The 24,262-nt window shown below is 42.1% G+C and overlaps 2 protein-coding genes across 2 annotated transcripts; both read right to left on the bottom strand.

The window, feature by feature from the left end:
* Nucleotides 1-1,249: 1,249 nt before the first annotated feature.
* On the bottom strand, nucleotides 1,250-13,131 carry popdc1 (popeye domain cAMP effector 1). Its single transcript, XM_083989945.1, has 8 exons — nucleotides 12,934-13,131; nucleotides 10,698-10,933; nucleotides 9,614-9,738; nucleotides 9,131-9,318; nucleotides 6,849-6,957; nucleotides 6,537-6,704; nucleotides 6,308-6,449; nucleotides 1,250-2,035 (listed from the first exon to the last, which is right to left on the bottom strand). Exons 2-8 carry the CDS (start codon nucleotides 10,921-10,923, stop codon nucleotides 1,908-1,910), a joined length of 1,086 nt encoding a protein of 361 aa, XP_083846071.1. The 5' UTR covers nucleotides 10,924-10,933; nucleotides 12,934-13,131; the 3' UTR covers nucleotides 1,250-1,907.
* Nucleotides 13,132-14,844: 1,713 nt separating this feature from the next.
* On the bottom strand, nucleotides 14,845-20,756 carry popdc3 (popeye domain cAMP effector 3). Its single transcript, XM_083989956.1, has 3 exons — nucleotides 20,092-20,756; nucleotides 18,376-18,484; nucleotides 14,845-15,472 (listed from the first exon to the last, which is right to left on the bottom strand). The coding sequence occupies exons 1-3, from the start codon at nucleotides 20,595-20,597 to the stop codon at nucleotides 15,194-15,196; spliced, it is 894 nt and encodes a 297-aa protein (XP_083846082.1). The 5' UTR covers nucleotides 20,598-20,756; the 3' UTR covers nucleotides 14,845-15,193.
* Nucleotides 20,757-24,262: the final 3,506 nt, after the last annotated feature.

The following is a 24,262-nucleotide window of genomic DNA, read 5'->3' as shown; positions in this document are numbered from 1 at the left end:
ATTCACCTGTTCTGCAGCTCTTTGTATGTTAGACTGCTTGCCAAGTTTCAGTTTTATAGTTACAGTTCGGGACCCTCCCTTTTAATTGAATACCATAGTTGGCTAAATCTATTTTTGGAGGCCTTTTGGAGGTCTTACAAGCTGTGTAAGATGTATGTTTGAAGTCCAAGCATGCATGCAAAAATGGCCTGTGTGAAGAGTTTGTCAAATAAAAAAACATCCTGTGAAATAAGTTGTGACCTGTTGACCTGCACCTCAAAGAATCGGAATCGAGAATCGTTTAGAACAGAAATCGAAATAGGGAATCGGAATCGGAATCGGAATCGTTAAAATCCAAACGATGCCCAACCCTGCTCATAGCGTGGTGAATGTGCAGGTCACAACTTGAGCGTTTTTTGGAGGGTTGGATTGTGTATTTGATCAGTTTGATGAGGGAAACCAAGAAATCCCATTAGCCTTCGTAGCGTAGCTCTGAGCAGCTCGCGGCTCTGCTCCGCTGTTTTAAAACGTGGGTGAGTTTTAAAGTTGGAAACTTTCTGTTCTGATTTTTGTTTCATCTCTATTTCTGTCAGATTCTTTAATCTTCCCGTTGCTTTTCCCACCTTTCCTTCAGTCCTGGCTTTATAATGCCTTTAATTTCTATTTCATTCTCTATTTGTCTATTGTCTCCTTAATTGTCTTTCATTCCCTTTCCTTGCCTGGTGTGCTGGTATCTTTTAAAAATGTCCCACTATGATCATTTAAATAGTGTTTGTGGTTCTTCGAAAAGATATCAGAGCCAGTGTTCACAAAGCATATTATCTTAGCACTAAGAGTATTTCTAAGTTGCACTATACTGGCATCAAAGGGAACGTTTTGTGCTAAATCCCACAACTATAAGCTCCTATAAAAATAAAAAATTAAGACCGTTGCAATAGTGAAGTCTAGAAGTTATAAAGTCAGGAGGAGAGAGGAATGAGAGTGCTTCAGAGTCGAACAGCAATAGATTATTTTTTTTGGACAGCCACTTTTTCAATTTCACAACATTATGTGTGAAACAAAAGCATTGCCAGGTTTGAATTGGATGTATGTTGTATGTGGGTATCATCGTTTACTGATATAATGTGAATCATCTCCAGTTTCTCACAAATTGAGATGTGCATTTGTCATGATTTATTGCTTTAAACAATTATCAGACTTGACTAAAAAATATAAATGTAAAAGATGTTCTCAGAAAACACAAGAATAGTTGCAGTTGTGTGACACAATTTATTATCCATAAAACATACATTTAATTATCTTGGTGTGTTATAACTGAACAGACAAAAAGTAACAAAAGATAGTGACTGCACAGAGAATATACATACAGTATGGTAATTACACACACCAACAATCTCACAAGTCCGTTAATATATTACTGATTCCTGTGTAAAATCCTAAAAGTTATCAGAGGTGATAATTCTACTTAAATTAAAAAATGATAGAAAAATCTTCACACAAAATGAACACATTTATTTCAAGTCTTTTCTATAAAGTCAATATTATATTGATGTCTCCAGACATAACAAAAGCAGAAACAGCCTCTGGAATAGAAGTTTGTTTTCCCTTTGGTAGGTTTTATTTCTCTCTCAGAGGTCCTGAAGCAAAGATTACACATTGTGACCACAGGGGGGCGCTCCACTCACACAAATGTAGACTGATCACACCTTTACCTATTTTCAGTCTATAGAGCAGGGGAAATGTACTATGATTCACTTTTAGAGCATAAAACTACATCAAAGTTCTGTGTTTTACAGAGGGTAAATAAACAAGACACCAATTCCCACATGAACACAAACATATCTGACCTCTAGATTAGTATCAGTCATGTTGGTGATCAATCAGGCTCAAGGTTGTGAAGCAGACACACACACCTACATTACACCACATTACACTTCCTCAGTGGACGTGCTGGGTTTACACTGAGACTCAGAGGGAGCGGGGTCTTTGAACACGTCGTCCTCCATCCCTTCTTCTATGGGTTTCATCTTGGAGGTCTTGGTGCTAGGGGATTTTTCTAGAAATCAAATATGTTACAACCCAAATTGATTAGACATGTTTATACATAAATTGCATTGTGTGTACTTAAGGATGAAATAATGCATGATCATGGCTCGTAGTTAATTAAAGAGGTCACATGATCACAAAGGAGACAAACTGTCGTCCAACAGTTCACAGTAGGAGAATACACTCAGAAATATACGCTGCATTGAAATAAAGCAGTAATATCAGTGTTTCGACCATTTACTCAGGACTGAGACGAAGTGTCTTTGGCAGAAATCACAGCCTCACATCTGGATTTAAGTATTTACAGCCATTTTAATTGAGTTCGATTGACCTTCTGACTGACTCCAGATCTGCAAGATTGTCCCTAAGCCACTCCTGTGTTGTCTTGGTTGTATGTTTTCACAGTTATTGCCTAGTTGGAAGCTGAATCTTCAAGGAAGAGCATAAGAGTATTCAAGCTAAAAGTAATGTGATATTGTGTATTTACAGGAGTTAAGCTGCTAAGGTTAAAGTTAGTTAAGGTTAAAATCATAATTGAACAGTGCTTTAATATGTCTTTCATTAACTTTGGGTACTGTAAATATGGGTTTTTTTCTATTTATTTTCAAGATTAATTTCTAGTAGTTTAAATTAAGTATTTGATCTTGGATTATGTTGATTAATCATGGGTTCTTGGGTTACATTTTCCTTGAATTTCTATTTGTGTCTGTGTTTTAGGTTTTTCACCTGTTCTTGGCCTTTACGACTTTCAAAATAAAAGAAAGAAAAGAAAGAAAGATGATTTTGGTCCAGTCCTATTTTCCAAAGCAAGCTGCCTTTTCAAGTGTTTTCAAGTCTCCTAGTGTTGTGGTACTGAGGACCACATTTATCAAGGTCTTGGTCTTGACCAAGACTAAAGCCAAGGTTAAATGTCTTGGTCTTGGTCTTGGTCTTGGTCTTGGTCTTGGTCTTGGTCTTGTCTCGGAATCAACTAGATTTTTACTCTTTCTAACCTAACAATAAACCCCTTGGTCTTGCCTAAGTCTAAACCCCCTCAAAGTCTTGGTTGTGGTATGCTCTGGTCTTGGTCTGGTCTTGGTCTTGGTATGCTCTGGTCTTGGTCTCGTCTTGGTCTTGGTATGCTCTGGTCTTGGTCTCGTCTTGGTCTTGGTCTCGTCTTGGTCTTGGTCTTGGTATGCTCTGGTCTTGGTCTGGTCTTGGTCTGGTCTTGGTCTTGGTCTTGGTCTTGTCTTGGTCTTGGTATGCTCTGGTCTTGGTCTTGGTCTTGTCTTGGTATGCTCTGGTCTTGGTCTTGGTCTCGTCTTGGTCTTGGTATGCTCTGGTCTTGGTCTCGTCTTGGTCTTGGTCTTGGTCTTGGTCTTGTCTTGGTCTTGGTCTTGGTATGCTCTGGTCTTGGTCTCGTCTTGGTCTTGGTCTTGGTCTTGGTCTTGGTCTTGGTCTTGGTATGCTCTGGTCTTGGTCTTGGTATGCTCTGGTCTTGGTCTGGTCTTGGTATGCTCTGGTCTTGGTCTCGTCTTGGTCTTGGTCTTGGTCTTGGTCTTGGTCTTGGTCTTGGTCTTGGTCTTGGTCTTGGTCTTGGTCTTGGTATGCTCTGGTCTTGGTCTTGGTATGCTCTGGTCTTGGTATGCTCTTGGTCTTGGTCTGGTCTTGGTCTTGGTATGCTCTGGTCTTGGTATGCTCTGGTCTTGGTCTGGTCTTGGTCTTGGTCTGGTCTTGGTCTTGGTATGCTCTGGTCTTGGTCTGGTCTTGGTCTTGGTATGCTCTGGTCTTGGTATGCTCTTGGTCTTGGTCTTGGTCTTGGTATGCTCTGGTCTTGGTCTCGTCTTGGTCTTGTCTTGGTCTTGGTATGCTCTGGTCTTGGTCTTGGTCTTGTCTTGGTATGCTCTGGTCTTGGTCTTGGTCTCGTCTTGGTCTTGGTATGCTCTGGTCTTGGTCTCGTCTTGGTCTTGGTCTTGGTCTTGGTCTTGTCTTGGTCTTGGTCTTGGTATGCTCTGGTCTTGGTCTCGTCTTGGTCTTGGTCTTGGTCTTGGTCTTGGTCTTGGTCTCGTCTTGGTCTTGTCTTGGTCTTGTTATGCTCTGGTCTTAGTCTTGGTCTTGGTCTGGTCTGGTCTGGTCTTGGTCTTGGTCTTGGTCTTGGTCTTGGTCTTGTCTTGGTCTTGGTATGCTCTGGTCTTGGTCTTGGTCTTGTCTTGGTATGCTCTGGTCTTGGTCTTGGTCTCGTCTTGGTCTTGGTATGCTCTGGTCTTGGTCTCGTCTTGGTCTTGGTCTTGGTCTTGGTCTTGTCTTGGTCTTGGTCTTGGTATGCTCTGGTCTTGGTCTCGTCTTGGTCTTGGTCTTGGTCTTGGTCTTGGTCTTGGTCTTGGTCTTGGTATGCTCTGGTCTTGGTCTTGGTATGCTCTGGTCTTGGTCTGGTCTTGGTATGCTCTGGTCTTGGTCTCGTCTTGGTCTTGGTCTTGGTCTTGGTCTTGGTCTTGGTATGCTCTGGTCTTGGTCTTGGTATGCTCTGGTCTTGGTATGCTCTTGGTCTTGGTCTGGTCTTGGTCTTGGTATGCTCTGGTCTTGGTATGCTCTGGTCTTGGTCTGGTCTTGGTCTTGGTATGCTCTGGTCTTGGTCTGGTCTTGGTCTTGGTATGCTCTGGTCTTGGTATGCTCTTGGTCTTGGTCTTGGTCTTGGTATGCTCTGGTCTTGGTCTCGTCTTGGTCTTGGTATGCTCTGGTCTTGGTCTCGTCTTGGTCTTGGTATGCTCTGGTCTTGGTCTCGTCTTGGTCTTGGTCTTGGTATGCTCTGGTCTTGGTCTTGGTATGCTCTGGTCTTGGTATGCTCTGGTCTTGGTCTGGTCTTGGTCTGGTCTTGGTCTGGTCTTGGTCTTGGTCTTGTCTTGGTCTTGGTATGCTCTGGTCTTGGTCTCGTCTTGGTCTTGGTATGCTCTGGTCTTGGTCTGGTCTTGGTCTTGGTCTTGGTCTTGGTCTTGGTCTTGGTCTTGGTCTTGGTCTTGTCTTGGTCTTGGTATGCTCTGGTCTTGGTCTGGTCTTGGTCTTGGTCTTGGTCTTGGTTCCCGTCTTGGTCTTGGTCCCCGTCTTGGTCTTGGTCTTGGTCTTGGTCTTGGTCTTGGTCTTGGTCTTGGTATGCTCTGGTCTTGGTCTCGTCTTGGTCTTGGTCTTGGTCTTGGTCTTGGTCTTGGTCTTGGTCTTGGTATGCTCTGGTCTTGGTCTGGTCTTGGTCTGGTTTTGGTCTTGGTATGCTCTGGTCTTGGTCTGGTCTTGGTCTGGTTTTGGTCTTGGTATGCTCTGGTCTTGGTCTCGTCTTGGTCTTGGTCTTGGTCTTGGTCTTGGTCTTGGTCTTGGTCTTGGTCTTGGTATGCTCTGGTCTTGGTCTTGGTATGCTCTGGTCTTGGTATGCTCTTGGTCTTTGTCTTGGTCTGGTCTTGGTCTTGGTATGCTCTGGTCTTGGTCTGGTCTTGGTCTTGGTATGCTCTGGTCTTGGTCTTGGTATGCTCTGGTCTTGGTCTGGTCTTGGTCTTGGTCTTGGTATGCTCTGGTCTTGGTATGCTCTGGTCTTGGTATGCTCTTGGTCTTGGTCTTGGTCTTGGTCTGGTCTTGGTCTTGGTATGCTCTGGTCTTGGTATGCTCTGGTCTTGGTCTGGTCTTGGTCTTGGTATGCTCTGGTCTTGGTCTCGTCTTGGTCTTGGTCTTGGTCTTGGTCTTGGTCTTGGTCTTGGTCTTGGTCTTGGTCTTGGTCTTGGTATGCTCTGGTCTTGGTCTTGGTATGCTCTGGTCTTGGTATGCTCTTGGTCTTTGTCTTGGTCTGGTCTTGGTCTTGGTATGCTCTGGTCTTGGTCTGGTCTTGGTCTTGGTATGCTCTGGTCTTGGTCTTGGTATGCTCTGGTCTTGGTCTGGTCTTGGTCTTGGTCTTGGTATGCTCTGGTCTTGGTATGCTCTGGTCTTGGTATGCTCTTGGTCTTGGTCTTGGTCTGGTCTTGGTCTTGGTATGCTCTGGTCTTGGTCTGGTCTTGGTCTTGGTATGCTCTGGTCTTGGTCTGGTCTTGGTCTTGGTATGCTCTGGTCTTGGTCTCGTCTTGGTCTTGGTCTTGGTCTTGGTATGCTCTGGTCTTGGTCTTGACTCGTTCTTGGGTAAGGTGGTCTTGACCACAACACTACTCTCTCCAGTCAAACTTACCCCAAAATGAATGCCTCCCTCCTACTGGAGCATGGAGGAGGTACAACTAAATCAATAGAAATACCTGTAATAGCTGTAATCTTATCAGCTGACGAGGCGACTTACGGAGCGATGATCCAGTGGATCCTCCTCGTAGGATCTGGTTGAGAACGTCATCGGTGTCGTTGGTGCTTGCCAGGCTGTTCCTCATCTGCGTCATGGACAGCTGAGAGCAGAGGCTGGGCTGACGTTCCATCTTCTTCACCGCCTGGGTGTGATGTTATCAAAGTGTTACAACTGAAACACAACGTTTGTGCTAAAACGAACAGTAACCTAACCGCAGAACCTGGCCTACCTTGTCACTGAGTGTGGGGTCGTTCAGAGAGTACAGTTTATTGGTGATGTCTTTGCCGATGAGGTACCTGAACACCTCATTGAGGAAAGTGTCTGACTCCAGGAAGAAGGTGAGCCTCTCGCGAGACCAACACATGTACCTACAGTCCTCCTCTGCCACGATCGTCACCTTTCAAATCAATCAAACACAGTAACGGAACAATCAATCCATGGTCAGACAAGTCTTTTTTACTTGAACACAGTTAAGCACTGGCAACATGAATGGTGTACAGCCGTCTAATTCATTGGTCTGTTTTTATTTTTTTTATTTTACCTGAAACTTCTCTCCTCTGTGCATCTCAGTGGACCTGAACTCTGGAGAATCAATGAATGCATGGTTGTAGATGTTGTGGAGGAAATGGCCTCTGTACGACACCTTCATCCTGTCACAGAGAAATGTCAAAGTCAAAACTCTGATCAATCATGAATACAACAATTCAAACAATAACATTTACCAGACCTAGATGTTGTATTACTGTCTTGGAAACGGTGCTGTGGGTGTAATCATGTAATGTTGCAGTGCTTTCATGTGTTAGTGGAATGACTGGTACAACTGAAAAGTGTGTGAATGTGAGCAATTATCGAACTAAGCACCTGCTTAGGGCCCCTTGACCGTTAGGAGGCCCCCAAGAGCAATAATGAAAGGTGAATGTGGCTGCGGCTGAGGATGCGATGCGGTCATATAATGCAAATAACAGTGGTGAATATTCCTGCAAATCCAACATCTTGGCATCGTGTGGAGACAAATGACACATGTGAGGTCAGATAACAGCATGGTGGAACTGAAGGTCCCACGCATGTGGCTGGATTGGTCAGTAGGCAAAGCTGTAGATTTTTAAATGAATGGCTGTGGGTTCAAATCCCACTCATGGCATGCAGGTATCCTAGGTTTGTTAGATTTTTTCAAATTACCTTGAGTTTTTAAAACACTGCAAGACAAAGAGTACCGGGCGTTCCAGTTTTAAAGACTCGGGCCCTGAACCCTCACTGACTTAGAGTAAATGACGTCGGCTTTAAAGGGATAGTTCAACATTTTGGCAAATTGGCCCATTGCCATAATCCCTATAGTTTTAGGAGTAGGTTTGTTACCTTGAATTGTCTGTGCAAGCTATTTTTAGAACGGCGGAGCAGAGCCGTGAGCTGCTCAGAGCTACGCTACAGAGGCTAATGGGATTTCTTGGTTTCCTTCATCAAACTCATCAAATACACAATCCAACAACTCCAAAACGCTCAGGTGGACAAGTTGTGACCTGCACATTCACCACGCTATGAGATAATAACAGAATGTTACGAGAGAGAGTGAGACGACAAGAGCGTTTTGGAGTTGTTGGATTGTGTATTTGATGAGTGGGATGAGGTAAACCAAGAAATCCCATCCCAAATGCCAGTTTTAAGTGACTGAGTGTGAAAGGGCTCCAGATGCTGTGATAGGAATGGGACAGCATTTATCCCCCTTTTTGGACCAAGACCAGGAAAAGGACTGGTACCCGGGCCAGAACCACCGATTCTGAAACCGGGACCAGAACTAGAACCAGAACCAGGTAGGGAAAAGGGAGCAAAAAATGGGACCAGAACTAGGACTGGTACTGGAACCCCAAACCAGATCGGGACTGGAAACAGGAATCAATCAGGACCCCAACCAGCCCCAACCACCTGAACGAGACCGAACGATACTGAAAACGTGATTCCCATGTTGACAGAGATCATACCATGACAATGCCATGGTAGTTTTCACGTTTCTTAAAACACATCAAGGTCAGAACCACAAGGTCCATATTCAGTATCAGTATGTATCACACCAACAATATTAAAGGGATAGTTCACCCAAAATTGAAATTTTACTCATTATCTACTCACCCTCATGTGGACTAAGGGCTGGGAGAAGTTTCAGAGTCCTCCGTGGCTTCTCTGAGTTACAGGGGGTCTCGGCGTAGCAGTGCATGTCAATATAACGGTTGCAAATGGATACCAACTGTCTTCGTAACAAGAAGACACACCAAAAAACATCCAAATACCTCCATGCTGCTCGTATGTAATGTCCGTCTTGTATTGAAGCCTCGAAATGCGAAATTGTCCCGAAAAAAATTAAATAAGTCTATATTACAAGCTTGTTTTGTAGCGGAAGCTTCTAGAAGCTCCTCTTCCCAGTTCGTCTTCCGCTACAAACAAGCTTGAAATATAGACTTATTTAATTTTTTTTGGGACAATTTCGCATTTCGGGGCTTCAATACAAGCCGGACGTTACGTACGAGCAGCATGGAGGTATTTGGATGTTTTTTGGTGTGTCTTCTTGTTACGAAGACAGTTGGTATCCATTTGCAACCGTTATATGGACATGCACCGCTATGCCGAGACCCCCTGTAACTCAGAGAAGCCACGGAGGACTCTGAAACTTCTCCCAGCCCTTAGTCGACATGAGGGTGAGTAGATAATGAGTGAAATTTCAATTTTGGGTGAGCTATCCCTTTAATCAAACACTTAAGGCCTGTACATCACATGAAAGATGACTGTAAGAAGAACAACAGCAACACCCAGAGTCCAACAAACAGCACATACTTTCCTTTGAGGAGGATGCTGAGACGTTCGTCCACCGAGGTCTTGTCCTCAGCAGCGTAGGCCTGGCCCTTCTTCACCGTCTGGATGGTGCAGAACTGGCCCGTCAGCCTCTGAAACTGAGCCTCCTTCACATGGAGGGGCTCGAACATCCGCTTGTAGACTGTGCGCAGCGCCCGGTCGATCTTTATCTGAAAGAACAGAGCAGAGCAGAGCTGAGCAGAGCCACAACACTTGGATTATCTTTTGCTTCTGTGCTCAAGATGAAATAACATTCAAAGAGCTGGTGAATTAATAGTCGTAAAGGAAACAAATCCTCAAGTGGCCTGCATGGATTTGATGAAACCTGCATCTTATTAACATAAAACCATGGAGTGAACCCAGGAGGACATGCTGCTGCTTCCTGCCTGACAGTAAAAACTCGGATGGCCTGAATATAAAGTGACTATTGTGAGTGTGAATGAGGACGGACATGTTGTAACTCACTGGCCTTCGCTTGTACACGAGGAAGAAGAAGTGCATGAAGTTGACGACCAGAAACACCACATTCCAGACCATCACGTCCAGGTTGCATCGGTACAGAGTCGCCCAGGAAATCAACAGGCCACATCCTGTTTTGGGTTAAAGACACGGGACAAAGTCAGAAGATACAATTTAATTCAAAGATTTCAAACTTCAAATCTTCGATCTGACTTAAAAATCAACATTATGTGTAGCTGCAGTGGTTGTTCGTCCAAGTTATAGTATTTTATCACAACAGTGGAATGAAAAGTCACTAAAATACTTAAAATATCCTAGCATTATAAGTATAAACTGATTATACTTGGAATTTATTACTATAATTATTATAATATGGTAAATTGGAGTCAATCATGAATTGCATTAAATGTGTCAGGAATTAACAACTCTGCTAGAATTAGCTAAAAGCTTTACATGTTTATTACTTTATTGTTATAACATTTGTCTAAAATAATGTAATTTATTACATTAACATAATTGAATCAAAATTAACATTAAAATATTATTTAATTGTGCATTTTATTCTACAATTATGATGCATCTAGACTAAAAAAGGATGTTTTAAAGTTGTCTAAGAGGACTAACTACTGTAGCTCTGTGAGTTTACTCTTCCTCTTTACTCTGTTCTTTTTCTCTAGAGACCGGCTTTGGCTAAAGGTCAATGTAAATAAATGAACTGTCAAAATTACAACCACATTTCCCATAAATCTACTGCTTCCTGTCTCCACTCTCCTTCCAAGTGGAGGATAAACATGTTGGAAGTGCTTTTTTTCTTTTTTCCATCCCTCTGCCATTTTCTCCTTCAACTTCCTTTATCTCTGCTGTATCTCGGCTCTGCTGAAGGGAGATCGCTCTGAAACGTCCAAATCTTCTGCACAATGTTAAATAAACTAAAGCAAATCCTCAACAGCAGGCTGGTATAATAAAGAATTAATGCTTTGATGCACAGGAGAGTTTAGATGACAGTAAAGAACTGTTTTTTAAGCCGTCTCTCTTCTCTACTCTGCAGCTCGGCACAGGAATGCCATCGACGGGGCGACGGCGGACGGACCTGTCATCAGGAGGAGGCGCAGCGTGATCATGTGCAGGGCCAGAGTGGTGGGGATGAGCAGGCCCAGCAGCAGAGACAGGTTCCCCAGATGGAAGAGGAGGTGGTGGGCTTGTTCCCACTCCTGGCACTCGGTAACGTTGGCCATAGCCGGGACCTCGGTGGTGGATAAGAGGAACGAGGGCATGGTGCTGTAGAGAGGGGGGTGGTGCCCCGAGGTGGACGCCATCCTCTAAAGACTGTAGGACAAGGTCGGAGGAAATAGGCTTGGATGAAATGTTGAAGGTTTTTTTTAGGACATAATGATGTTACAATGAAGGAAAATAAATAAAAGCATGTGTTTATCCACACCAACTATGTTTTACTGTGTATTGTTCCTATTAAAAGGGAATTTGCTTTGCTGCTTTTTGGCAGTTATTATGGTAATAACATTACCAGTTTCATCAGCCACATTTTTCCTGGTGCAACATTATCATTCACTTAGAGTTAAAGAGGAACTATGCTACATTTTTAACAGCTTTGGAGTAATTGTGATGGTTAAATAAATGACTTTTGCAAAACAACTTTGCAAAATCAGAGCCTCTGACCCGGTGTCCCAGCTCTCGTATCTGCAGCACCGCGCCCCATAACCTGTAATCTCTTGCTTATGACAGACAAGACTACATAAATATACACATTATAACATTGTATATGATAAATAATGTTGTCCGCCGCTCTACTGATTGATTTCTCGCCGCGCTCCATTGAAAACAAATGCACATGGCTGAGAGGAGGGTTAGCAAAAATGGACTTGCATAGTTCCTCTTTAAATTACATTTCTATATTCAGGCTTCTTAAAGCTGTGGTGTAGTTATCGATATATCCTGCAATTTTTGTCGCTGTTGAAAAGACTCAGTGTCCTGGAAGCCCTCCTCCTCTTCTTCCCTGCAGCTCCAAAACCATCAGAAACCAGTGCAGCTGAGTAAACTGTGTTTCAGCATAATGGTTGTTGACCAATGATGTAAATATCATCACTCAGTCAGTCAGTCAGAGGCTGTGTCTGAAATCACTCTCTACTCACTGTATAGTGACTATTCCTACTCCATAGTGCTGTCCGAATGTATAGTGAGAGTTAATTAATATACCCTATGTGGACAAAAGTAGTGTACAGTACAACTGATGGTCACTAACCAAGCAATGAAAACCATAATGCATTGCAGTTGTGCGTTGCAGGAATGTTTTAATTATGTGGCAGTATAATAATAATTAACTGTGTTCGAAAGTGTTTTCATTAGCTCACTAATATAGAATTCCTTTTATAATGAGTAGGGAGAAGTGAATGAGTGAGTGAGTTATTTCAGACACAGCCAGAGACTTTCATAATTACAGGGCTGACCTCTTGACCCCTATATAGTATCTACAGAACAGATTAAATGGCCCCAGTTATGATGTTTTAGACTGTTATCATCAGATTGTATTTATAGCACAAGGATCTCCACATATAAGGCAACACTATTGTGTCCCTAAGGTTAATTTATATCCAAACAGGGATCAACATTAATGCTGTCTGCAAAATATCACAGAAGCAGAGTTTTCTACAGGTTTTGAACAGGAGGCAGCGAGGGACAAAAGGGGTTATTGTCTGGACCATTTTATAATAATCAGCTTTTATAGTATCAGCCGATTAATCAGGTAAACTATCATGATCATATCAGGCTTTTAAAAATCCTCTATCAGTCGACCTCTAATCTAAAGTATCTACAATAGCCTATAGGTCTGCTTCTTTAAATAGTAATACTTACAAATATATAAATCTTGTTAGGCTAGTTAATGCAAACTATAAACCAACCACTTGTTATTAAACATTTATAATGCATTTATACATGTTTTTTTTAACTTCATGCACAATTTTCATCTGAATTTCAATGCATTTTCTATCTTTTGAAATGTAACTGTGAGTCTTGAGATAATCCTGACTATAGGCTTGTGCATGGAGCCGCTCGTGTTTTAACATTTGACCGTTTCCACTGCATCGTTCTGCTTTGGTTCATTAACGATGACACATTATCTGATTAAAAAAAACAAAAACATTTTGCTGAATAAAGTTGTGTTGACTTTCCGCCTGTGAGCGCCTCCACTCTGTCCCTGTCTGTGTAACAGTATCTGTCGCTGTCTTTCCCGTCACATGTAAAAATAGATGCTCTCACGCTGCAGCAGAGCAGACAATTCTTCACAGATACAACTAAGAAGAAAACCTTACCGATTCAGCAGCTGTCGTTAAATCTACGGGTCAGTGCGACAGAGGAAGAAGAGGAAGAAGAGGAAGAGGAGGAAGAGGAGGAAGAGGAGGAGGAGTGGTGGTGTGGATGAAGGAGCAGCGGACTCGGTGCTGTGTGGTGACCGCAGCCTGGACCCTCAGCTCGGGCTCTGCTCAGTGTGACCCGCACATTCCTCACCCTGACAGTCACTGACTAAAATAGGCAAGAAGCGGAGGAGCAGAGGAGCTGCAGCGACCACGAGCTCCGACAGGGGGCGACACACACACACACACACACACACACACACACACACACACACACACACACACACACACACACACACACACACACACACACACACACACACAGGCATGAAGCGTGTGTTACTGTAATGTCTAATATCTGATCCATCCGAGTTATTATCTAGCATCAAATAGATCCATATTATTATCTGGTATCAGAAAACACTGATGTCCAGGAAATATGTGTGTGTAAATATACAGGTATGACCAAACCACTGAAATAGCTACTTGTGTATATAGAGCCTTAATGAGTGGGTGTGTACATACATACACATACACACACATATACATATGCATATTTCCAATATATCCCCTACATATATATATATACACATTACACACACACATGGTGCATACACACACATACTATATATATGTCACACACACACACACACACACACACATAAATGTCACATTCACACACGCACATCAAATACACACATATATGCCGCATACACACATAAACATATGCATATTTCCCATTTATACACACACACATATGGTGCATACACACACGTATGCCACATACACACCCATACTCATGTCACATTAACACACGTCACATACACACACACAGACACATAGTCACACATACACAGGTGCATATTTTCCATAAATAAACACACACATCTCATATACACACACACATGGTGCATACGCACACACATCACATACACACATACTGTATATATGATAGATAGATAGATAGATAGATAGATAGATAGATAGATAGATAGATAGATAGATAGATAGATAGATAGATAGATAGATAGATAGATAGATAGATAGATAGATAGATAGATAGATAGAAATAACACATCTACACTGTAAAATAAAGTATAATTTATTACACCACTGGTTTATTTACATCTACATTTTGCATTTTGTACAGTCACTACATCCATAAAACACTCAAACATCTACTGATCCTGAATCCTACTCAACGTTACACAATCTTTTCCTATTAAGACTTCTGCAGTCACATTCATAACACACATAATTAACAGCTTTTAATTAAACCTTAAGGAGCCTAAAGCTGATTGACCGTAACATTATTTAAACAGCACAATCTGAAGCGCAATTCTGGGCAAATTCAACTCAGGGCTGTATTTTCCTAACACTTTAGGTCCTGTTTTGCGCTAGTTGTGTCTGTTCCCGCATCGCCACGGCAGCAATGAATGGGAGCAGATGGAAGTTCCGCTGTTTAGGCTGTTCACATCCCTCAAAGCCGCAATTTTTTTCCACAGACAGTGTCAGATGGCTCCTCAAACATGCACCGAGAAGTTTATTCACTTCAAGCAAGCCGACATGTTTGTAAAACTAGATCTAATTCAAAGTCTCGCCAAGTTGACGCTCGGTGTGTTTACGTGCAGTCGGAAGCTCCCGTTTGTGTCATAAACACAGGAATATCAACTCTTGACTTGCTTGAAGTAAATAAACTTCTCGGTGCATGTTGTGGAAAAAAAAATTGCGGCTTTGAGGGATGTAAACAGCCTAAGCAGCAGAACTTGCATCCACTCCCATTCATCGCTGCCGTGGCGATGCGGGGACAGACACAACTACCGCAAAACAGGAGCAATTAAACTGAAAATCTTCAGATTCCTTCTTTTTTTAGACCTAAAATGTTAGGAAAATACACCCCCGAGTTGAATTTGCCCGGAATTGTCCTTTAATATTTGGTGTTGTTTTGCTCTGTTTTGTTTTCCTTCATGAATCCCAGCTATTGTTTTGTTCTTTGCACTTTTATACTGCACTTTATTCCCACCTGTATTATTGTAATTATCCGCTTTGAGAGTTTGTATCTTCAATTGCTCAATAAATATGTTTTGCACTATATGCCTATGAGCTAGTTTACTTCCAGGTCTGTGTACTGTATATGTGTGTGTATGTGTGTGCATGTGTGTGTGTGTGTGTGTGTGTGTGTGTGTGTGTGTGTGTGTGTGTGTGTGTGTGTGTGTGTTCAGGCAGTCCTTCCGCCCTGTCCCGGCACTTGCAGGAGGACGTCTGCCTTTTCTAATTCTGTCGCGGGCATGTGGCAGCAGCTCGGCAGGCGCAGGTCGAAGCGGTGGCCGGACTTGTTGGAGGCCTTGTCGCTGAGGGAGTACAACTTCTCCGTGATGTCGTTGCGCACGACCAGAGCGAAGATCTTGGCGATGTAGCGGTGCTTGGCGAACAGCAGGTAGAGCTTCTTCCTCCTCCACGCCACGTACCTGCACGGGTTGTCGGCTCGCAGCGTCACCTGTGGAGAATCAAACATGATGATGATTATGATGATGTGTTATTATTATTATTATTACAAATTAGGTCGGAAAGTTTTCCCCCTTTTATTTCAATCAAGTTTTTGAGGCCAATAGCTAAACTCACACAGAAACTTACATTCAAAAAGCAAATGAAAAAATATCTTGGAATTTCATATCTGTAAAATAACATAGGCTACGCGCACATACACACAAACATACGGGTTTTATGTAGGGTCGTAGGTTTTCTTCTTGTCATTTTCATTAATTTTACCATTTTATTTTATTTTATCACCACTGTGCATTGGAGTATCTTACAGTACATACGTTCTTTGATGCAGATGATCATCCAACTGTGTAGATTTAAAGGGATAGTTCACCCAAAATTGAAATTGCACTCATTATCTACTCACCCTCATGTCGACTAAGGACTGGGAGAAGTTTCAGAGTCCTCCGTGGCTTCTCTGAGTTACAGGGGGTCTCGGCGTAGCAGTGCATGTCCATATGACGGTTGCAAATGGATACCAACTGTCTTCGTAACAAAAAGACACACCAAAAAACATCCAAATACCTCCATGCTGCTCGTATGTAATGTCCGTCTTGTATTGAAGCCCCGAAATGCGAAATTGTCCCGAAAAAAAATTAAATAAGTCTATATTTCAAGCTTGTTTTGTAGTGGAAGCTTCTCGAAGCTCCTCTTCCCGGTTCGTCCAACTGGGAAGATTCGTCCAACCCAAACCCGATTCGGAGAGGAGCTTCGAGAAGCTTCCCCTAGAAGACGGACATTACATACGAGCAGCATGGAGGTATTTGGATGTTTTTTGGTGTGTCTTTTTGTTACGAAGACAGTTGGTATCCATTTGTAACCGTTATATGGACATGCACTGCTACGCCGAGACCACCTGTAACTCAGAGAAGCCACGGAGGACTCTGAAACTTCTCCCAGCCCTTAGTCGACATGAGGGTGAGTAGATAATGAGTAAAATTTCAATTTTGGGTGAAGTATCCCTTTAATGTAAACTTTTGTTGACTTTTTTGTGTTGTGATTGTTAATGTATGTTTAAATGTACTGGTTTTAAATGTGGAGTATTTATTTATTTATTTATTTATTTATTTCGGGCATGTTAGTTAGATCAATCATCATCACACTTCATCTTAGTTCAAATAATACAAACACATGGCCGAAAGGGAAAGCGGGAGAAGCAAAAGCTTGTCTAGTCCCGCCCCCGTTGCCCACAGAATACATTATCTTCATCATACTTTTTTCTTATCACAAGTATGATAAGTAAGAATGATAATGACAGTGAAACTCTAAAAAAAAAAATGCTCTAATTTATACAGTTACATCATAAAATTAACATTTTAATCATATAAATGCAATATTTTATCAAACGGATCAATGATACTTGACTCATTATTCACTGCCTGGATGTAATAAACCACTTTTTGTCCCTAAACTGTTATTAGTGAGGACTTGTGGGATGGCAGCTGTTACTGATGGAGACTATTCGACCTCCCGCTGCTGCTGCTGCTGCTGCTGCTGCTGTGGAGGTAAATCTTTTAAACGCAGCTGCTAAACTCATAGTTTCATCTTGAAAACAGGGTCAATACTCACTAAAGTAGCTGGTGGGTATTTAGGGCAGCAGTGTAGTGTATGTGCGCTTCAGTCAAAATAACCTGCAGTGTGTGTCTGTGTGTGTTCTTGGGTAAAGAGGGAACATCTACCACAGTGCAACAGAATGACTAAACAACTTCCATTACTAATAATAATGACATAACTTTATTTCGGACACACGGATTAGGTCCGTAGAGACAAGACAATGAGACAATAAAAACAAAAAAGAAAAGAAAAAACTGTAAAACAATGAATCAATTTTAAAAGCTCTTATAGAGACTGTTGTGCCTGTGTTTAAGGAAACCAGATGTAAACCGACAGCAGCTCTGCTTAGTTAATTAATGCCTTTAAAATAGCGTTCTTGGACATGTCCAAACTAGACATGAGTTTGTCGGTATAATCACTTTGGAAAACGACACATCTGTTGCAAAACATTAAAAATGTTACTAAAAAAAAGATCTGTAGCACAAAGAATTAAGGCAATTTTGATTTTTTTTTTTAGCTAAAATTTGATAAACACAGAAAACCTTAAAGGTCCAGTGTGTAATAACTGGTGAGGTTTATTGGCAAAATCTGAATCTACTACCCATGAATATATTTGTATCAGTGTACAATCGCTGTAAAATAAAATTTGTTTGGTTTCCGTAGCCTTATAATCCTTTTATAGCTACATCTAACAAGGGTCTTGCTTTAGAGAGCGTCGCCATCTTGCACCGCCATGTTTGTATGGCAGCCCAAACGGAAAATCCAGCCAGCCAGAGAGCATGTTTCAAGAGTTTCGCATTCATAAATAAACCAAAGAAACGAAGTAGAAGGTGGAAGGAAAGAAGGAGGAGGAGGAAACAGCAGAAATATGGTAAAATGGTTTAAATCTTCACCTCATCGCTCCATGCTCCTGAAATACTCCCAGTCGTCCCAGTTGTGTTTTTTTTGTCCTCGGAGGCCACCGTCACTTTGCCGACGGGAAGGGTGAGCGCTGCAATCTAGAATCTGAACGCTCGATATCACGGTTTTATCCCCATTTTACACACTGGACCTTTAAGTGTTTTTCTTTTTGTTGCTGTTGTTTTTTTGGATATGCATAAGTTTCAAAATTCAGTGTGAGCTCATGCACACCTGTAAAAAGTCTTATCGACAGGTGCGCAGATCAAAAACGGAAAAAGATTCCTGCACACTGTGAACTTGCAAAATGAAACGTTGCTCTGTCTTTCCAGGATTAAAAATCATTCTGCAGGTTCACAGCGTGTAGGAATCTTTTTTTCTGGTTATGCAGAAGAAGTTACAACGAACCTGGAAGACGCCCTCCTCTGACGGTCGGAGAGAGTCCCACTCGGGTGAATCCATAAACTGGAAGGGGTAGATGTAATGCAGGAACTCTCCGTTAACGGTCACACGGACTCTGCAGGAGAACGGATGAGAAGTTACAAGAAACAGGACACAAAATGATCTTCAGTCATACTGTATTGTTTTTTTTGGGCACATTGAGACACAAAATGCCGCTGTTGTATCTGATGCTCATGTGTGATACAGATGTGCTGTGAATAAACCGACCACTGTGAATGTGAAAAGCACTTTGCCTGGTTGTTGAGACTTGAAAAGCACAATATAAATTCAGTCCATTTCATTTTCATGCTGAGGTTTTTCAATTTGTTTTTTTGGCTTCGGGTCTTCCAGAGCAAAATGTTGGATGAAGAAACCGTGTTGAAGGAGTGAACTTCGCTCCAGATACATTACATTCAACAGGCTTTAGCTGCACATGCTGTGATGCTGTGAAAGGGTTGAATCAACAGAGCAAATACAGCCACTGGAGTTTGAAGTTAGGGTTTTCAACTACGCCTCTTTATCCAGCTACTTGAGTTATTTTGTATTTTTGTAAATGTGTCATTGTTTCGGCCTGCAGCATCTGTGACTGTGACGTCTCAGCTGTGGATGAGGTCATCTCTGATCTCTGGAGAGGAGCATCAGAGATAAAGTGAGCGCTTCCTTATCTGAGGTTTGGAAAGCTCGTCTTCAGAGACACATGTGGGCGTGGGTGTGAGACGTCTCGCCTCGGCACCGTAGACACAGTGACATAAGTTTTTGTTTTATTTTGACTCTTTGGGTTATTTGCGCGATGCAGTTGTTTTAGAGGTAAATGCAGAGACTGCTTGTCGAAAAACTGCCCCCGACGGGAACGTGCATCAGCGGTTTTACATGAATTAACCTCTAAAACAACTCGAAGTTTGGGTTTGTTGATTATCAGTTTATTGTCCTACAGAGAGGACATTTGTTTTGCTGTGGCTGTAAAGTAAAAGTAAGGAACTTTATTAAAACTTTAAAGGGATAGTTCAATATTTTTGGCTAATTGGCACATTGCCATAATCCCTATAGTCATAGCAGTAGGTCCGCTGCCTTTAATTGTCGGTGCAAGCTGTTTTTAGAACGGTGGAGCAGAGCCACAAGCTGCTCACAGCTACGCTACGGAGTTGTTTTAGAGGTAAATGCAGAGACTGCTTGTCAAAAAACTGCCCCAGACGGGAACGTGCATCAGTGGTTTTGCATGAATTTACCTCTAAAACAACTCAGTCTGGTAACGTTCTGTTATTATCTCGTAGCGTGGTGAATGTGCAGGTCACAACTTGTCCACCAGAGCGTTTTGGAGTTGTTGGATTGTGTATTTGATAAGTTTGATGAGGGAAACCCAAGAAATCCCATTAGCCTCCGTAGCGTAGCTCTGAGCAGCTCGCGGCTCTGCTCTGCCGTTCTAAAAACAGCTTGCACCGACAATTAAAGGTAACGAACCTTCTACTGCTATGACTATAGGGATTATGGCAATGGGCCAATTTGCTGAAATGTTGATCTATCTATCCCTTTAAAGTTCTTATAAAGTTCCTTACTTTTACTTTACAGCCACAGCAAAACAAATGTCCTCTCTGTAGGACAATAAAAACTCTGATAATCAACAAACCCAAACGTTCATACCTACAGATCTACAGTATAAGTGTGTGAGGCTTTGTGGACGGTCACCTTCCGGCCAGCAGCACTGACAGTTTGTCTATGGGAGTTTTCCCCTCGATGGCGAAGCAGTGGTTCTGCTCCAGGCTGTGGATCTCTCCGTCGCAACACTCCACGATCTTCCCAAACTGGGTGAGCGACACGCCCAGCCTCTTGAACATGCACTGGTACAGCTCCTGAAACTCCCTCTCGAAGGACACGCTCCGCAGCCGGTAGGCCACGTGCACCACCTGCCCCAAACACGCGCAGAAGAGCGCGAAGGTCCACAGGAAGGTGTCGGTGGTGCAGGGGTCGGTCCATGCCCACAGCGTGGAGCAGAAGAAGCCCAGCGTGAGGAAGGAGAAGAGGTAGAGCAGTCCGTAGAAGCCGCTGCCGCCCATGAAGCCGAGCACCAGGAACATGTGTCCCAGGTGGAAGACGGAGCCCTCGACGCCGTCTCTCCACGAGTCGCACAGCGGGTAGGTCGGCTCCTCCGGCTCCACGGTGTAGTTCATGGCTTCGAAGTCCGGAGGCTCCATCGGAAAGTGCGTAAAAGTGTGCGTAAAATGTGCGTAAAAGTGGATCAGAAGAACCAGCGGAGGAGAGGAGAGGAGAGGAGAGGAGAGGAGAGGAGGCAGCAGCCCGGACGGAGACTGGAGCGGCTGAGGCACGAGACACACACACACAAACACACACACACACACGGTGTCAGTCCAACGGTGGCACACACACTTACACACATAGATACAAACACACACACATACACTCACTAGTCTGTGGAGTCAATAAACGACCGGAAATAGTTTTGATAGAAAAAATAAAACACTTTAGTTGACGTTCACTCATCTGTTACTGTCTGTGCCAAGAATTAAGGATTATTTATTTATTTATTTGCTTATTTCTTTGTTCGTTTGTTTGAAAAGACAGACTCATTTTATTCTGTAGTCCCTCTGTCAGATGTTAAAGAGCATGCTAAAATAAACAAGAACAATAATACATAGTCTGGGGTTTGCCTTTTCTCCTCCCCTCTCCTCATGTTATTCTGTATTTCTTTCAAACTGTAATTGCAATGGGATCAATAAAGTATCTATCTATCTATCTATCTATCTATCTATCTATCTATCTATCTATCTATCTATCTATCTATCTATCTATCTATCTATAACAATAAAATACGACATTTCAGACATAAAAAGGTAACACATTATTACATGTACACAATTTGAAAGACAATAAAGACACATCCACTTTGCATGATGCTCTTATATGATAATAATAAATAATAATAAAATAAACATCAATGTTCACATTCTTGTTTGTTAACCAGAAAAAATAAGCAGGTAAGTGAATGGATGAAATTCAACCTTAGGTTAAATGAATAAATATGATTTGTTTAGTAGCAATATCATGTTATAAATGAAAAATCTGCGTTTTAAAGTTTCAATTGCTCTATTAATATTAAGTGGGCTCAATGTGGCATCTCAGATATATAGATATATAAAGATAAGATAAGAATATTCCCTATTAGTCCAAGGATGGTGAAATTTGCAGTGTTGCAACAGCAAAGTAAGATAAAAGAGTAGTAGAGTATTTTATTAAGAATAAAAAGAAAATAAAAACCAATAGAATATTAAATATAAAAGCACTAAAAAGTGACAATACACCTGAGTTTGATATCGTTATTGTACATATTTGAGTTGAGAAATATATATAACGCCTATGCATATCGCACAGTTGGGATGAAAAACAGTAGTTAACATGAATATCGGATAATTATATTTATACGTCCAGATGTTTATGAGCTTCTTTATAATCTGCATTGTATTGTGTGACTTTGTATTTTTTGGTATTTTTAAGTGTCAGGTCAGGAAAATGTTTGTGTGATCTAGAAAAATACATATCAAAGTAGCAAAGCTTTTATTTTGACAGGCAAAGCAACAACACAACTCTGTGTGTGTGTGTGTGTGTGTGTGTGTGTGTGTGTGTGTGTGTGTGTGTGTGTGTGTGTGTGTGTGTGTGTGTGTGTGTGTGTGTGTGTGTGTGTGTGTGTGTGTGTGTGTGTGTGTGTGAGACCTGGCAGCAGCAGCAGCCATGTGTCTTTTTATAACCAGTTCAAAAGATGGAGGTGGACGTGTTCCCCATGCGAGCAGTGAGTGGCCCCAGACTCTGAATGATGAATATAGAAATGGTGATGAACAACATGAATAAATTAATGAATAAATCAACAAATACAACAGTTTTTTTTTTTAAGTGGAAAAGCAGCTTTTAATGAGTTCATTCAGTCAGAGAGTGAACCGATTTCCTGTGGTTGGCTCATTAATCAGAGCTGAGGAGACGCTGGGTTGATGATCTTTATGGACCAGAATAGAAGTGGTGTGTGTGTGTCGTCGTCCCTCTGTATCTACCTGGCCAAGGTGACTCTGACTGTGTGTGTATGTGTGTGTGTCTGTGTGTGTGTGTGTGTGGATGGCAGATCTGGGGCACCAGCAGCAGCGGCAGAGAAGGACGGACAGAAACCCCCGGGTGTGTTTCACATCATGTCATAAGGACGAACAGAGCCGGTCCAGGTCTGACTGACCCAGTTTCATTCAGACGAGCGCTGAAGGATCCCCAGAACCAGATTGTGTGTGTGTGTGTGTGTGTGTGTGTGTGTGTGTGTGTGTGTGTGTGTGTGTGTGTGTGTGTGTGTGTGTGTGTGTGTGTGTGTGTGGGGGTGTGTCTGTGTGTGTGTGTGTGTATGTGTGCGTGTGTTCTCCATTCATGTTTGATTGCATGTTTAAGCCTCATAAGGGAATTTATCCGTATGTGAGCAGCAGCAGGCAGCAGACACCTAACACCGGCTATTTATAGAGGATTTCCACCCTGGACAGCCTCTGTGTGTGTTTGTATGATAGTGTACAGTACATAGGTAGTAAAGTGTGTGTGTATGTATCTATATTAGGCTACATAACTTATTATTAAGTTTGACTGAGATCAGATATCAACAGTCTTTACTCATGTTGGTGTGTAAACAGAGAAAAAAGCACATGTGTCAATCATCACAAACCACTTTTCAACACAAAAAAACACACGTGAGAAACAAATGACCATTATAAATCTCCCCGGGTGTTTTCTGTCAGCCCTCGGTTTATTTTTAGTTCTCCCTGGATAGTAGCAGCTCCTCAACTGTTGGCAGGCCGGTCGTCACTGGACTCCTCTGGTCTCAGGTTCAGTAACTGCTGCTCAACTTCAACTGTCCCGACAAACAAACTGGAACATCTATATATATACAGTATATGTGTGTATATATAAAATGATATAGTGGGAAATTAAAGACCCCACAATGGAATAAAAGTGTGCTAAAATAGTTTTTCATGAGCTAAAAGTGTTAAAAAGCTGTTAAAGGTGCATTATGTTCACTCACCAGCAGGGGGCGCCTGTTTTTCTTTGCTCACAACGCTAAACATGTTTCGTTTAAAGTCACTAATGAATGGTAGTTTTTCTGTAAACACACCGTTGATGGACTGGAACACTTAGCCTATATATGTATATATAAAATGACATAATGGGAAATGAAAGACCCAACAATGGAATAAAAGTGTGTTAAAATGGTTTTTCATGAGATAAAAGTGTTAAAAAGCTGCTCAAGATGCACTACATTCATCTCGCCAGCAGGGGGCGCCTGTTTACGATTTCAGCAGGAGTTTTTCTTTGCTCACAATGCTAAACATGTTTGGTTTAAAGTCACTAATGAATGGTTGTTTTTCTGTGAACACACTGTTGATAATGACATTTAAGATTAGCCTATTGATATCCTAACAAAGAAACAACCACATGCTCGTGGTGTTGAACTTAACTCTGTCATGATCGGTGAGTTGAGTCTTCGGCAGCCCTGGTTAAACAGCTCAGTTTATAGTCTGGATAACATGAAACACTCATCTGGTGCTTCACAGACTCTGGAGACTATTTTAGGAAGCTCAGTTTCAGAGGGGGAGAGGAAGAAGACGTGAAGGCCGGACTGAGACATAAACACTAGAGGGCTGTAAAGAAACGTCCCTTTAGATCTACAGCACTAGGACCTTTATAGGTGCTACACTGGTCTGACAGATCTACGGTATATAATTACATTGTCTGGGCTCACTATCAGATGTTGAATTGGAAATTATAGGTCAAAAGTTATTGATTTGAAGGTTTAAACTGTCAGATACATCCAGTGAAGTTAAAG

This window comes from Trachurus trachurus, assembly GCF_905171665.1.
Source record: "Trachurus trachurus genome assembly, chromosome: 16".
Classification (NCBI taxonomy): Eukaryota; Metazoa; Chordata; class Actinopteri; order Carangiformes; family Carangidae; genus Trachurus; species Trachurus trachurus.
The sequence above is the reverse complement of the archived record's forward strand: the minus strand, read 5'-3'. Positions and strand labels throughout refer to the sequence as shown.

Bases quoted from the DNA above. Each gene is read 5' to 3' on its own strand.
- popdc1 (XM_083989945.1), bottom strand. From the start codon at position 10,923: ATGGCGTCCACCTCGGGGCACCACCCCCCTCTCTACAGCACCATGCCC. The intron at 6,958-9,130 runs GTATGTGCTGTT...TCTCTGTGACAG, and splicing joins AGCATCCTCCTCAAAGGAAA to GATGAAGGTGTCGTACAGAG. The intron at 6,705-6,848 runs GTAAAATAAAAA...TTGATTTGAAAG, and splicing joins ACAGAGGAGAGAAGTTTCAG to GTGACGATCGTGGCAGAGGA.
- popdc3 (XM_083989956.1), bottom strand. From the start codon at position 20,597: ATGGAGCCTCCGGACTTCGAAGCCATGAACTACACCGTGGAGCCGGAG. The intron at 18,485-20,091 runs GTGACCGTCCAC...GTTCTCCTGCAG, and splicing joins TCAGTGCTGCTGGCCGGAAG to AGTCCGTGTGACCGTTAACG. The intron at 15,473-18,375 runs GTTCGTTGTAAC...GATTCTCCACAG, and splicing joins CAGAGGAGGGCGTCTTCCAG to GTGACGCTGCGAGCCGACAA.